The 13,031-nt window shown below is 31.0% G+C and overlaps 1 protein-coding gene and 1 pseudogene across 1 annotated transcript; both read right to left on the bottom strand.

Annotated features, from left to right (window-relative positions):
- Positions 1 to 271: 271 nt before the first annotated feature.
- LOC149511250 (LRR receptor-like serine/threonine-protein kinase IOS1) lies at positions 272 to 3,802 on the bottom strand (annotated as a pseudogene).
- A 1,721-nt stretch (positions 3,803 to 5,523) lies between these two features.
- On the bottom strand, positions 5,524 to 10,331 carry LOC111274153 (LRR receptor-like serine/threonine-protein kinase IOS1). Its single transcript, XM_089755484.1, has 12 exons — positions 9,600 to 10,331; positions 9,044 to 9,519; positions 8,794 to 8,932; positions 8,600 to 8,671; positions 8,425 to 8,496; positions 8,264 to 8,341; positions 7,640 to 7,800; positions 7,300 to 7,523; positions 7,083 to 7,209; positions 6,894 to 6,956; positions 6,613 to 6,802; positions 5,524 to 6,533 (listed from the first exon to the last, which is right to left on the bottom strand). Exons 1-12 carry the CDS (start codon positions 10,265 to 10,267, stop codon positions 6,113 to 6,115), a joined length of 2,691 nt encoding a protein of 896 aa, XP_089611610.1. The 5' UTR covers positions 10,268 to 10,331; the 3' UTR covers positions 5,524 to 6,112.
- Positions 10,332 to 13,031: the final 2,700 nt, after the last annotated feature.

The raw sequence follows: 13,031 nt of genomic DNA, 5'->3' as shown, positions 1-13,031 counted from the left end.
AGGGTTTAGATAGTAAAAGTACTACCCATCATGGGTTTAATTGGATACCCACAATCTAAATCCGACTATAAATAATGTTATTTTAATATTAAATATTTGTTTTAAATTATTTATGCTTATATACTTATAATTAATTTATTTAATGCATACTAAAATTCATAAATTGTCTAAATATGATTTTTAATTTTAATTTATTAACTTAATTTTACTCAATAATATACATTGAAATTAATGTTATTTTTATTATTTTACTATGGATTTAGGTTTAAATCTAATAACGGATATTCATGTTATTTACAATCAAATACTCAAAGTTTATATTCTTTGCAGATATCCTGTAATCAGGTTCAGATATTTGATATTAATATTTAGTCAAGTTCAAGATGTAATTATGAGTAGTTAAAGTGTCATCAGGCTTGGATTCAAGTGCAAAAGATTTAGATGAAATTTTTTATTAAAAAATATTAAATAGAAATTAAAATAGAAAATCAGAACTAATAAATTAAAAAATCTTGTTACATAAATCAAATATGTAAAATTTTTTAAAATTTTAATTTTAAATTTAATATATTTTTCAAATAGGTATTTTTAGTAAAAAAATTTAAAATTTTTTTTATAGTTTAATAAGTATTTATCGAATTTAAATTATAAATGATATTTTTAATATGTTTTTATATACTATTAATTTTCACATTAAATTTTATCAATTTATCAGTTTGAAATTTTTATTAAATTTGTTATTAAATATCAAAAAAAATTCACAAACTTCACTTACAAAAACTTTATCTAAATTTTTTCTAATTGAAGTACCTTAAAATTAGCAAGTATTCTACTCACTGTCATTTACATATATCTCCTTATGAAACAAAATACAAATTTTGATTTTAAATAATTTTTCTTTTATATTATTTTAATATTTAAATTAAAAGACCAACCCAGTGCTAACTGCTAAGTCAAGAGTACATATTGATACTTTTCAAACTCAGATACTGAATTTAATTACATATTAACTTTTGTTTATATTTTCTAAACTTTTTTGGTACTTAAGTTACTTAAAATTCATTACTGAAATTAAAAAACCAATACTTTATCAACAGAAGACATAATTATTGATATATTTTCTAATTAATCTCTAAACATGTAAATGTGTACCTTCTATTTTTATATAAAGGTTACAAACCTAAACGCATAATTTACTACTTTATATTAAGCGTCATAATATTTTTGTAATTTTAAATTAAAAGAATTCATTTCTTATATAAAGGTTAAGACTTGGAATACCCAAACAGTAAGGATTGTCATGTGATATCAAGTTCAAGTCAATCCTAAGTATTTAGCCCCCATGTTATTTGGCTTCATTGTTTACAAAGAAACATTGTGATCAATGGTTTAGAGTACCATAATGGCAAATCATGGGAACACTAGGTCCAGTTTCTGAACAGAGAGCATACCTCAATAGCAATCCATTCTTTGACCTTTCAACAAGTTCAGTTGGAACTTTACCATTCAGCTTGTTTCCTTGCAAGTTTCTGCAAAATATAGCAGTAATGATCCTTAACTTATCTTACAAAGAAATGTTTATGGAGTCTCAATCCTAGTTTCTTACAGCACTGTCAAGGATTGCAATCGAGATAGAAACTCAGGCACTGCTCCATTCAAACTATTATTGGATAAGTCCCTGACATTTCAGAGTAACAGTTAAGCTAATGTTTTTCCAATAAATAGATCGTGACCTTTTGGACTTTTAGTTATTGTGATCTTAATATACTTACAAATATTGTAACTGAGTGAGATTGGCCAAGTAAGGAGGTATCTTTCCAGTCAATCCGCTTGAGGATAAGTTTCCGATTTAATGTTAAATAGAACCGTTAGCAAAGATGTTGAACTGAAGGAAGATATTGATAGCTAGAACATTGGGGGTGGGGGGGCAAAAACTTACAAAGATATGATTTTAGGTGGATTGTAACCATCATAGCTGCAATTAAGCCCTTCCCAGGAGTATGCTTGAGGAGCACATGGATCTCCTTGCCAGTTTCTTTTCAATTCATAAATTGATTTTATATTTGAGATTGCATCAACTATTTATTTCAGAAATGTATCAGATTATGACTTAAAGGCCTGCATATTGATTGTGGAGACAGGCAGCTAGCTGGTGAAACCATATATTCAGAGTTCTAAGGAGAATACCTTCTTTTTGGATTGTCTCAGATTGTAAGAATCTTTTACCGTATAAACCTCAATTGCGTTAAGGATAGGTGGATGGGTTGAATCAGCAGTTTTGTAGATTGAGAATTGGTACTGTCCACCAGTCAAAGCTGATTGAGTATACAGAGTCGTTGAGGACAAGTAAGTAGGACTAAAAGGTCCATACCAGTACTTGCCATTATAAGAGATGTTAAAGGATCTGGACTCATTAGCCAGGAACCTTTCAACTTCAGCAAAGTGCATGTACAAGTAAAGCTGAGCACCTGGAAGAGAGCTGGAGTCAATGAAGAAATCCAAGGAGTGGCTAGCATTTATTGGTGTGCCTGCAGTCCTCATAGCAAGTGATGGTGGTTGGTAGTTGTCGTCTGCAGAATCGACTGTAGAAGATGTACTTATTTGTGTCCAATCGTTTCTTTTATAAGGCCTCCAGATACGATCATAAGCATCTTCTTTAAAGCTGTTGCATTGCTCAGGAACTAAGCAAAGGAGTCTAAAAATTATAATTCTATTTATCAAAAGGTTTTAGCAAGTTGAAAGCTGATCAGAATAACTTACCTGAATGTTCCCGTTGTTGAACCAACATCATACCTTGTGAAGAGCTGTAGGGATCCAGTTTCAGTTCTGTAGGTAGTATTGTTCAAAAGCCTCAACTCTAATGCCGATATGAATGGTATCCCATTACCGGTATTCACCAGACAAACATGCAAATGATTTTCTTGTAGGACATAAATTATGTCCATGGTTATAGCAGTGGAAGCATTATTTTGCAATGATACAGTACCCCACAAATTGGGACCTAAATGCAGATCAAATTGTGGCACTTTATTTAATTCATCATAGTTTCCATACATGAAACTAGCTCTGATTAAATACTGGTCGCCCTTTGTGAGGTTAAGGTTGTAGCAATTTCGGTCCCCTTCAGGAAAGCTTCTGACATGCCATGTCTGCTGCTGCTTTCCTGTTTGGAATTCAGGTAAGACACTCTTACCAATGCCAGTTTCGATATAAGCTGCATCTGAAATATAATCAATGCCTGTTGTGGCTTCAGTATAGCTCGAATCTGCTGGTAGCCCACAATCTAAGCTAATGAAACCTAAGAGAGAAACAATGCAAGATCTTAGTTCTTCCCTGGTTAGTGAAGATCAGAATAGAAATTCTGATTGAAAGATTAGATAACTGAACCTGATTGATCAAGCTGGGCAGGAACCAAAACTGCAAAAGCAATGCTGCTAATGATCAATGCAAGGGAGACATGCTTTAACACCTCCATTACAGTCTTTAGAGGACAAAGAAGCAATTGATCAAATCTTATAACTTACATAAATTTCATATATACAGGCACAGTACTGTTCATTGAAATGAAATATGAATGAAACTTGGTCAATTATTCTTCCGAGAGCAATTTAAGCATTAAAATGTTTATTTTTATTCTTGAGCATTTCTACTAACGAGGCTAAGCCTTGGTGGGTAATTCTGTATGTTATACGTGCGTTTGCTGTAAAAATTTAATTAAACTAATGCTAGCTGCGTGAATTGATCCGTTGTATGGTTGTTGCAAGTCAATAGAGTGAAATTGTTGACCAAAACGTGACGACATGGCCTTTGACACTTGAAGGTTCTCAGCTGACTTGCTAATGGGGCGGACTTTAAGGGAAGACTTCGTTTAATTTATACTTTAATTAATTTTATCAATAATATAGTTGAACGACGTGAAATTTGCTGAACTTCTAATATAGTTGAAACTTGAAACTTGAAATGTCATCTATATATATATATATATATAAAATAAGATATCTTTTTCCATAAAAATAATTTGCTAACGGCGAAAACATTGAAAATTGAAATTGTAAGTTAATTAAATTAATTTATGAAATCATTTTTTAAAAAAATAATATTATTTAAGATCAAAATTTCAAAATTTATAATTTTGTTTAATTTTCAAACTGTGATATTTTTTACCAAAAAAATTATAAAGTAATAATATTTTTAATTTCAATAATATCTCTTGTTATTGGAATTTGGAATTTGAATTTTGGAGAGATCAGAAAAATGATGTATCTAATTGCTTTTTGTGTGTGTGTGAATCATATAAGCGTTAATTTAGATTATTTACAAGCATACTTTTTAAATAAATTAATAATAAAAAAAATTATTGATAAGGAGTGTATACTTTTTTTTTTTATATAATTAAGGAATGAATACTTATTTCTCGTGTAAAACTTAAGTAGAAAATTAATTAATTAGACCTGTCTTTGTAGCCAGAGTTGTCCTTGATGACTTTGAAGTACAAAGGACAACTATCCTTTTCAAACTTATTTTAAAATTATACCTATTTTTATTTGCTTCGATGGAAATTTCTGTTGTAGGATAAATAAATTCTACATATGGACTGTATGATCAAAGAAAGATATTAAAACCCAATATATAGGTAGGTTTAGAGCAAGTTCATCCAACTTAACATATAAAATGAATTACTTAATTAATCCTAGTTGCCTAAGTTTGTTATATATCTTCAGTGGACTAATTTGACGCATGCCAACCGTTAATCAAAGATTATACTTTACTAATAAATAATTAATAATATACTTAATGAAGATACAAGAGAAAAAAATTGTATGCAAATACAATAATGTTAATAATGAAGACTTTGATTTTTCAAAATGTTTCTAGTAATTTTTTTTTCAAGGAAAAAGAATGGTTCTCCCTAGTGATCTTGAAATCAAAAGCGTCAGTCAAATCCCGTAAAATAAATCATTTTCTGTCATGATAATCAAAATTCTTCATCCTCTTTCAGGAACGCCAAGAAAATAATTTTTCACTTAAAAAGCTGTCTTCAAAATTAGCAAACCTAATCAACTTCCAAAATTAACGCTTGCCATTGCAAGAGCAATCACCACTTAACCAGATTAAGTTCCTATAAGACCTCTTCAAGAATCCATAAATTCACTCCATAAATATAAAATCAACCAAACCTTATGAAGTACCAAAGCTCCGGGCCCTCATGGATAAAATACTTCCCATAACAGTTTCTTTTCATCCTGTCCACACGAAACATTCATATTCACAAGGCAACACCTAAAATCAAGATCCAACCATCAATCCAAGATTGCAATACATCTATCCTTAATCACCTCATAGAATTGTATTCAAAAAACATTAATCCATAATGTCAGAAGGCTAATCAAAATTACCATAGGACCAAAACTTCTCAATTATCTGAAATCACAAGCCATCAATCTAGTATCCTGCAAGAAAACCAGTTAATGTATATACCTTTAACAGCCACTTCACAAATTGAACTTTCATACTACTATAGGTACCTCTGGCATTCTATGACACGCTTTGCATTTTACACCCTCAAACAAAGTTTTCCGATAAATCATCCAATTTAACCAGCTACAAACAAAATCCAAATAACTAGTAAGCAAGAAGCGGAAGGTATCCCCTTAATCCAAATAGGAATTGGGAAAGATGGCTTGTTGAAAAGATAAGGAAAGAATGATATGGAAGCCAATTCCTCAGAAAAGTATGCCCAGAATTGAAAGAGAAAAGCAACCCATAGAAAGCCGTCCAAAAGGAAGATAAACAGCTTTAATCTGCCTTTTGTTTGTGGTATCACAAAAATAAGCTTAAAATGTCACATACAGCACTTCTTGAATCCCAACATTAATACGCCTGAATCCTTTGTCATATATGAAAAGAGAATTGCAATTGTTATCCAGAACATTAAGTCTTTAAAATCATACACAAAATCTATATCGAATTTTATACAATACCTTTCCTCGTACAATAATACTCTCAGTCGACTCTGACTGATAAAATTTAAGCTACCTTGCTAGGAATTAATCGATCTTATTCAAGAATCTAGATTCATGATCATTACGTCTATTCCCATGACTTTGAATGATTACCTCGGTACAGGACCAATTTCAGTGCTTAAACTCATGGTCATCATGTCAACTGGGTTTTTTGATTTATTTCCATGCTCTCCCGTTGTCCTGGCTCTTTCCGCAGACAAACATTGGCTTAGTTCCAGCACCACCTCGTTCATGGTTGGCCTTCTTGTTGATTTGTGAGACACACAAAGCATTGCTACTTCTACGGCTTTCCACGCAGAATTAACATCAAAATCTCCATCTAATCTTTGATCAACAATACTTCTGATATCACCTCTAGACAGAATGGAGCTAACCCATTGACTTATGTGAGTTCTCACATTGTTGGTTTGTGCATTAATCACAGCTGGTTTACCTGTTATGATCTCCAAAAGAACAACCCCAAAGCTATAAACATCACTTTTTTTGGTTAAAATGAATGATGTGCGATACCTGCATAAGAAACATGAAACTTAGTAAGATCATTACAACTATATAGTGTTGAATTTTAAAAGCAATAAGATGTACTTACTCGGGATCAAGGTAGCCAGTAGTACCAGCAACCGATGCTGATATATGACTTCCACCTTCGATTGGAAATGTCTTTGACAGCCCGAAATCTGCTAGTTTGGCTTGGAAGTCTTCGTTTAATAAGATGTTTGAAGATTTCACATCTCTGTGGATTATTGGTGGTCTGCAACCTTCGTGTAAATACTCAAGTCCTGCATTAATATTTTTCAGTTTTTTGTGTTTGGTTAACTTGAAGTCACAAATTAATAAAATGGAAAACTAAATAAAGCAAACGCAATTAACCTTGCCCTGCTTCCAGTGCTATTCGTACTCTTTCTTCCCATTTCAGTATACGTGTACTTCTATCTGCATTCTTCCATGTAAAGTGTGTTAACTTATCTAGAAAGTTGTCCAAACAGAGATTGCAGAATTTTTGTTCTTGCTAGAAGTAAAAATTGAAGGAGTTGGAAGGTGAAGCACTTTGTAACATACCTGATAGAAACTCTGCTAAATTTCCTTTGGCCATGTACTCGTAAATTAGCCCCAGATTGGCACCTTCATTGCAATACCCAATAAGGCTTGTCAAATTTGCATGATGAACTCTAAAAAGAGTTTTGACCTATATTAAAAAAGACAAGTTTTAATTAGTTTGATATAAATGGGTATAAATGACATATATAAAACTTTTATGTATGCTAGGCTCTCATACCTCAGCTTCAAACTGCTTGTACCCTTGACTTGATGATAGAGATAGCATCTTTACGGCTACTTCAGTGTCATCTATGTGGCCGTAGAAAACATTTCCAAATCCTCCAGTACCAAGAACTCTCTCAAAGTCGTTTGTCATCGTCTGTACCTCAGAGAACTTGAACCGCCTATTCTTTAACTCCAATGACTGGAATAATGTGTTGGATTCATCATCCGTATTCCCATCTGATAATAGGTTCAATAAGCATAAATCTGTTGAGAATAGCTTAAAAAAAAAAAAGGCATTTAAATAGTTCAGTTCAATGTTCTGAGCTTATTTATTTTTGTAATGGTGGTCATACCTAGTGGTGGTTGTCTCCTTTTAAGAAGCCTCCATATGGTAGCCAATACAATTATTAGTACAGAAAATGAAGCAACTGATGCTGCAATTGGAACAACAACGTTTTTCTTCTTGTTCTTCTTGCACGGGAGTGACACACAAAGGTTGGGATTTCCGTCAATACTACATCAATTCAGTTCACAACAGAGAGAGTAAGACAAACTATACACGCACGAATGATGGCTCCCGATGGTATGAAGTTTCAGTCAATCCTAATAACATGACTCCATGTTCTTTTCTTCTTTTTTTATTCATTATCCAAGAAGCGGTAGAACTGCTACCAACCAACAATTACATACTGTGGAACTTTTTACACCACAAATGAGTCCCTACTCAACTCCCATCTTTCACATAGTTCTTGGTTAACATGATCATAAGCTATATTTTTTAGGCCAATCAATCGTAATCTAACTACATCTTTGATTTTTTTCAATATTTGCTCCCCTGTGAGCTCCACTGACTTGTGTCTCCATGTTCTTATTTGGTTTCATTGTTTACTATAAAAGAATGAGATGAATGGCTAGGAGCACCATAATGGAAAATCATGGAAGGAATAATTAAGTCCATTGTTTAACAGAAAGCATACCTTAATTGCAAGCCATTTTTCGACCTTTCAATAAGTGCAGATGGAATGGTACCATTAAGCATGTTTACATCCAAGTTCCTGCGGGGTATATCATTTATGATCCTTTACTGTAACTTAATAAAAGAATCTTCATTTTTAAGTTTGAATCCCTAGTAACTCACAGAACTGTCAAGCTTTGCAGTTGGGATAGAAACTCAGGCACTGGTCCAGTCAAACTATTGTTTGATAAGTCCCTGGTATATTCACAGAAGTAATCGATCGAGTTTATGTTTCTCCCTTTATAACAAATCAACAACTTGCTAGCTAGTTTATCTTGATCTTGATATATATACTTACAGATATTGTAACTGAGTGAGACTGATTATGTAAGGCGGTATCTCTCCATTCAAGCCGCTTGAGGATAAGTTCCTGATTTAATGGTCAGCACGAGTAAATAGTGTTATGATCAAAGATATGGACTGAATCAACATATATATATATATATATATATATATATTCGGACAAGAAAATAGAGGCATATATAGACTAACAAGGATATGATTCTAGGTGGATTGGAACCGTTGTAGCTGCAATTAAGACCATCCCATGAGTATGCTTCAGGAACACATGGATCTCCTTGCCAATTTCTTTGCAATCCATATATTGATTTTATATTTGAGATTGCATCAACTATTATGTCATACATAAATAACAATTGGAGTTAAAACCATGCAATTTGATTTTCTAATTAAAATAGCAAACTAGTGAAAACCAATATGTTTTGAGTTTAAAAGAAAATACTTTCTGTCTCGATTGTCTCATATTGTAAGAATAATTTTACGGTATAAATCTCAATTGCGTTGAGGATGGGTGGAAGGGTTGAATCTGCAGTTCTGTAGATTGAAAATTGGTAGTCTCCACCAGTCAAGGCTGATCGGGTGTAAATGGTGGTTGAGGCCAAGTAAAAAGGAATAACTGGCCCGAACCAAAACTGGCCGTTATAAGAGATGTTGAACTTCCTGGATTCGTTGGCTTGGAGCTGTTGAACTTCAGCAAAGTGCATGTATAAGTAAAACTCCGCATTGGGAACGGAACTGGGGTCAATGGAGAAAACCAAGGACTGACTGGAATTTACAGGCGTGCAAGCAGTCCTCATGGCAAGAGATGGTGGCTGGTAGAAATTACTACCTGCTGTAACAGTATAAGAGGTAGTAACTGGTGTCCAATCATTTCTATTATAAGGCCACCACACACGATCATAAATGTCTTCTTTGAACCTGAGGTATTATTGCTCATTAACTAAGCAAAGATATCTAAAATTTCATTTATTACACATCAAAAAGTTTTTAGTATGTACCTGAATGTTGAACCAGTTGTTGAACAAACATCAAGCCTTGCTAAAAGTTGCAGGGATCCTATTTGAGTTCTGTAGGTAGCATTATTCAAGAGCCTTAATTCTAGTGCTGATATGAATGGTATCCCATTTCCAGTATTCACTAGACAAACAAACAAACGATTTGATTGGATGACATGAATAATTTCCATGCTTATATCAACAGATGCATTTTGTATTGTTACAGAAGTCCACAAATTAGGCCCAAGGTGGAAATCAAATTTGGGTGGTTTGTTCATTTCATCATAGTTTCCGTAAACGAAAGTCGCTCTGATTAAGTATTCATCTCCCTTTCTGAGGCTAAGGTTGTAACAATTTCGGTCCCCTTCAGGAAAGCTTCTAAGATGCCATGTCTGCCGCTGCAGTCCTGTTTGGAATTCAGGTAAGATACTCTTACCTATGCCTGCTTGTATATAAGCTGCATCTGAAATATAGTTGATGCCTGTTGTGGATTCAGTATAGGTTGTATTATCTGGTAGCCCACAGTCTAAGCTAATGAAACCTGCGAGAAACAAAAGGAAGGCCTTAATAAGTTCCTTGGTTAGCGAAAGAGAATTGAATTTGTTATTCAAAGAATTTAGATAAAAATAAACCTGTTTGATCTTGGGCATGAACCAAAATTGCAACAGCATAGCAGCTAACCAATACAAGGAGAAAATGCTTTAACATCTTCTTTACAATCTTCAATTCCTCACAGCCAAGTACCACAAAGAAGCAATTCTCATCTTATAACTTATTTATATTTACAAACTTATGGTGTAATAATAGAATAATATATAATGTAGAAAACTTGGTCATGTTTACTTCCAGAAGCAATTAAGAACTCAATGGTTAGTAAGGTTTTTTTTTTTTTTTTCCTAATCTTGTGCGTTTTAACTGGGTCTTTCTCAATTTCCTACTCAACCATCAAAGCAAAATTAGCAAAGAAACTTTCATTATAATTGTAAAAATTTGTATTCACGTTGATTAAAAAATTTCACGATTTTATTTTATAAAATTTTTTATAAATATAAATATAAATTATTTTATTTATTATAATAGATTCTCACAATATAATGTGATAAAAGTGAAGCATTACACTAATATATATCTATTTTGCTGTAAAATTAAAATTCATAAGAGTGCTAGCTAATTGCCCGAGCCATGCATAGCATTCTTGAGCTGCTATCGTCGTACTTGAAAATTAAATTCAACGATAAATGCATGTAGCACTTATAGTAGGAGTTGATTCAAAAGTGTCTGCAAGTCTAACGTCAATTAATGAATAGAGAAATGATGGTCATTTAAATGTAATTTTATCAATGTAAAAAATTAATCATTTATTGCTGAGAAAAAAAATCATTTATTACATATTATATACATGAGTTTATTAAAATAAATATTCACTATTTAATATGTAATAAATAATTAATTTTTTTAATAATAATATGTGTAAAAATTTTAATCAATCTATGAGATATTATCTATTTTAATCTTAAAGTCTAATAATTTTATCCAATAAAAGGATTCTTATAAGTATGAATTTAAATATTAACTTATATATCATAATGAATTTAAATATTAATTTATATATCATAAGATTTTTAAAATATCTCCATATAAGATTGAAATATCATAAATTTTTTCATTAAAGTTTAACGTTTCTGTCAAGTCCAACAGATAATACAAAAAATCACCAAACACACAAAATTAGGATCGCACTAAACGTTAAGGTTCTAGACATATATCTCGTCGTGTAATACTTAATTCTCGTAGGATTCTAAATGTAGTTTTCACAGACTTTAGTACTTAGCTCTCTTGGCTCGTGCTCTGATATAATTTATAGAGAATTGTATTCAATTTACAACGTATTATTTACTTTAATCCAAAAGTCTTATTATTTTATCTCACAAAAAATATCTCACAAGTTTGAATTAAAATATCAACTTATAAATTATAGCAGATTCTCAAAATATTCTGATATGAGATTAAAATATTACAACATGATTACGCAACATGATTTAAATGAAAAATATAAACGATGATGTGATTAACTGTTTTATATAATTCTTTTTTAATGGATAATGCATGGCAAGATTGAAATTTGGAAATGAATCATTAAAAAAATAAAGAAGGATATATTTATAACAATGTAAGTTTTACACTCTTTGACTTTTAAATCAAAATAGTTAAGATTAAAAAGATTATTTTTAGGTTAGTTAAACGCTGCAATTGAAAATTGTTTAAGTTGAAAAAAATATGTTAAAAAAATGTGATTAAAATTTGTAAAGATTTAATATTATTTTAAAAAGTGTTATGAATAATTGAAATATCTGAAAAATATGTATAAAATAATAAAAATATAAGATAATATAATAATTTTTTATCCCAAAAATACTTTTCCATTGCAAAATCATGAATAACATTTTTATTTGATTACAAAATCAAACTTTTAAATTGAAAAATCATATTTTTTTAGTATTGAGATTTGAGATTGGATCAAAAGTAAAGAAAAGAAAACATCCATCCACCCAGCTTCCGAATAAAAACATCCACTCACCAAACCCAAAAAATCATCAACAAAATTAATCCTAAAAACAAAAGAAAAAATGTTGTAAAATATAACGATAACCAAAGCTGATTCTTTTCTACAATCATCAATGGTAGGATAGATTTTGAAGTTTATCTTTCCTGTTTATTTGCAAGTGAAGTAAAAAAAAAAAAAAAACCGTGGTTTATTTTTTGGGAAATTAATTTAAAGTAGTTAAATTTTTATATATAAAAAAAAAAGTAAGATCCGCCTATCTAAATTATTTAAAATAATTTTTAGTTATTTATTTTTTTGTCAAAATTTATTATGTCTTAATTCTCCATTTTTTGATGACATAAAATTCATGATTTCAGGTCAAGATCTCTTCGTCTTCCCCCTTTAAAGGCTATGCCTTCCTTTAAACCAAAAAAAAATAATAATAATTATTATTATGTCTTAACAATTTCTAATTACAGTTAAGTCATACAAAAAATTTTGTAGTAACTCTAACCAAACGGAATTTGTGGAATCTAAACCCTCGTCACCGTTAACTATAGCATCAATTACAAAGAAAAATAACGGTCCTTCCGGCTCTTCTCACCGAAATCAGAAGGCACAACCGAGAAAAGCAGGATAACTTTTCTTCTGATTATAAACCTCTTAAAAATTTGTATTGCACTGTATTAAGGGAGGGAGTGGAAGACATGTACATATATTTATGTATATAAAATAAGATCCACTTCCACAAATGTAATTGGAATATTTATTTTTTTTATTTTATTTTTTCCCTTTTTTTTGTAATTAATGCTATAATTAATTAATGGTTAAAAAGGATGAAGTTATAATTAATTTTTTATTTTCTTATTTATTTTCTTTTTTGATGTATA

Source organism: Durio zibethinus, chromosome 26, assembly GCF_047325235.1.
Source record: "Durio zibethinus cultivar Kanyao isolate XHJ-2024 chromosome 26, ASM4732523v1, whole genome shotgun sequence".
In the NCBI taxonomy this organism is placed as follows: domain Eukaryota; kingdom Viridiplantae; phylum Streptophyta; class Magnoliopsida; order Malvales; family Malvaceae; genus Durio; species Durio zibethinus.
Note: the sequence above shows the minus strand (reverse complement) of the source record. Positions and strands in the feature narration are given on the sequence as shown.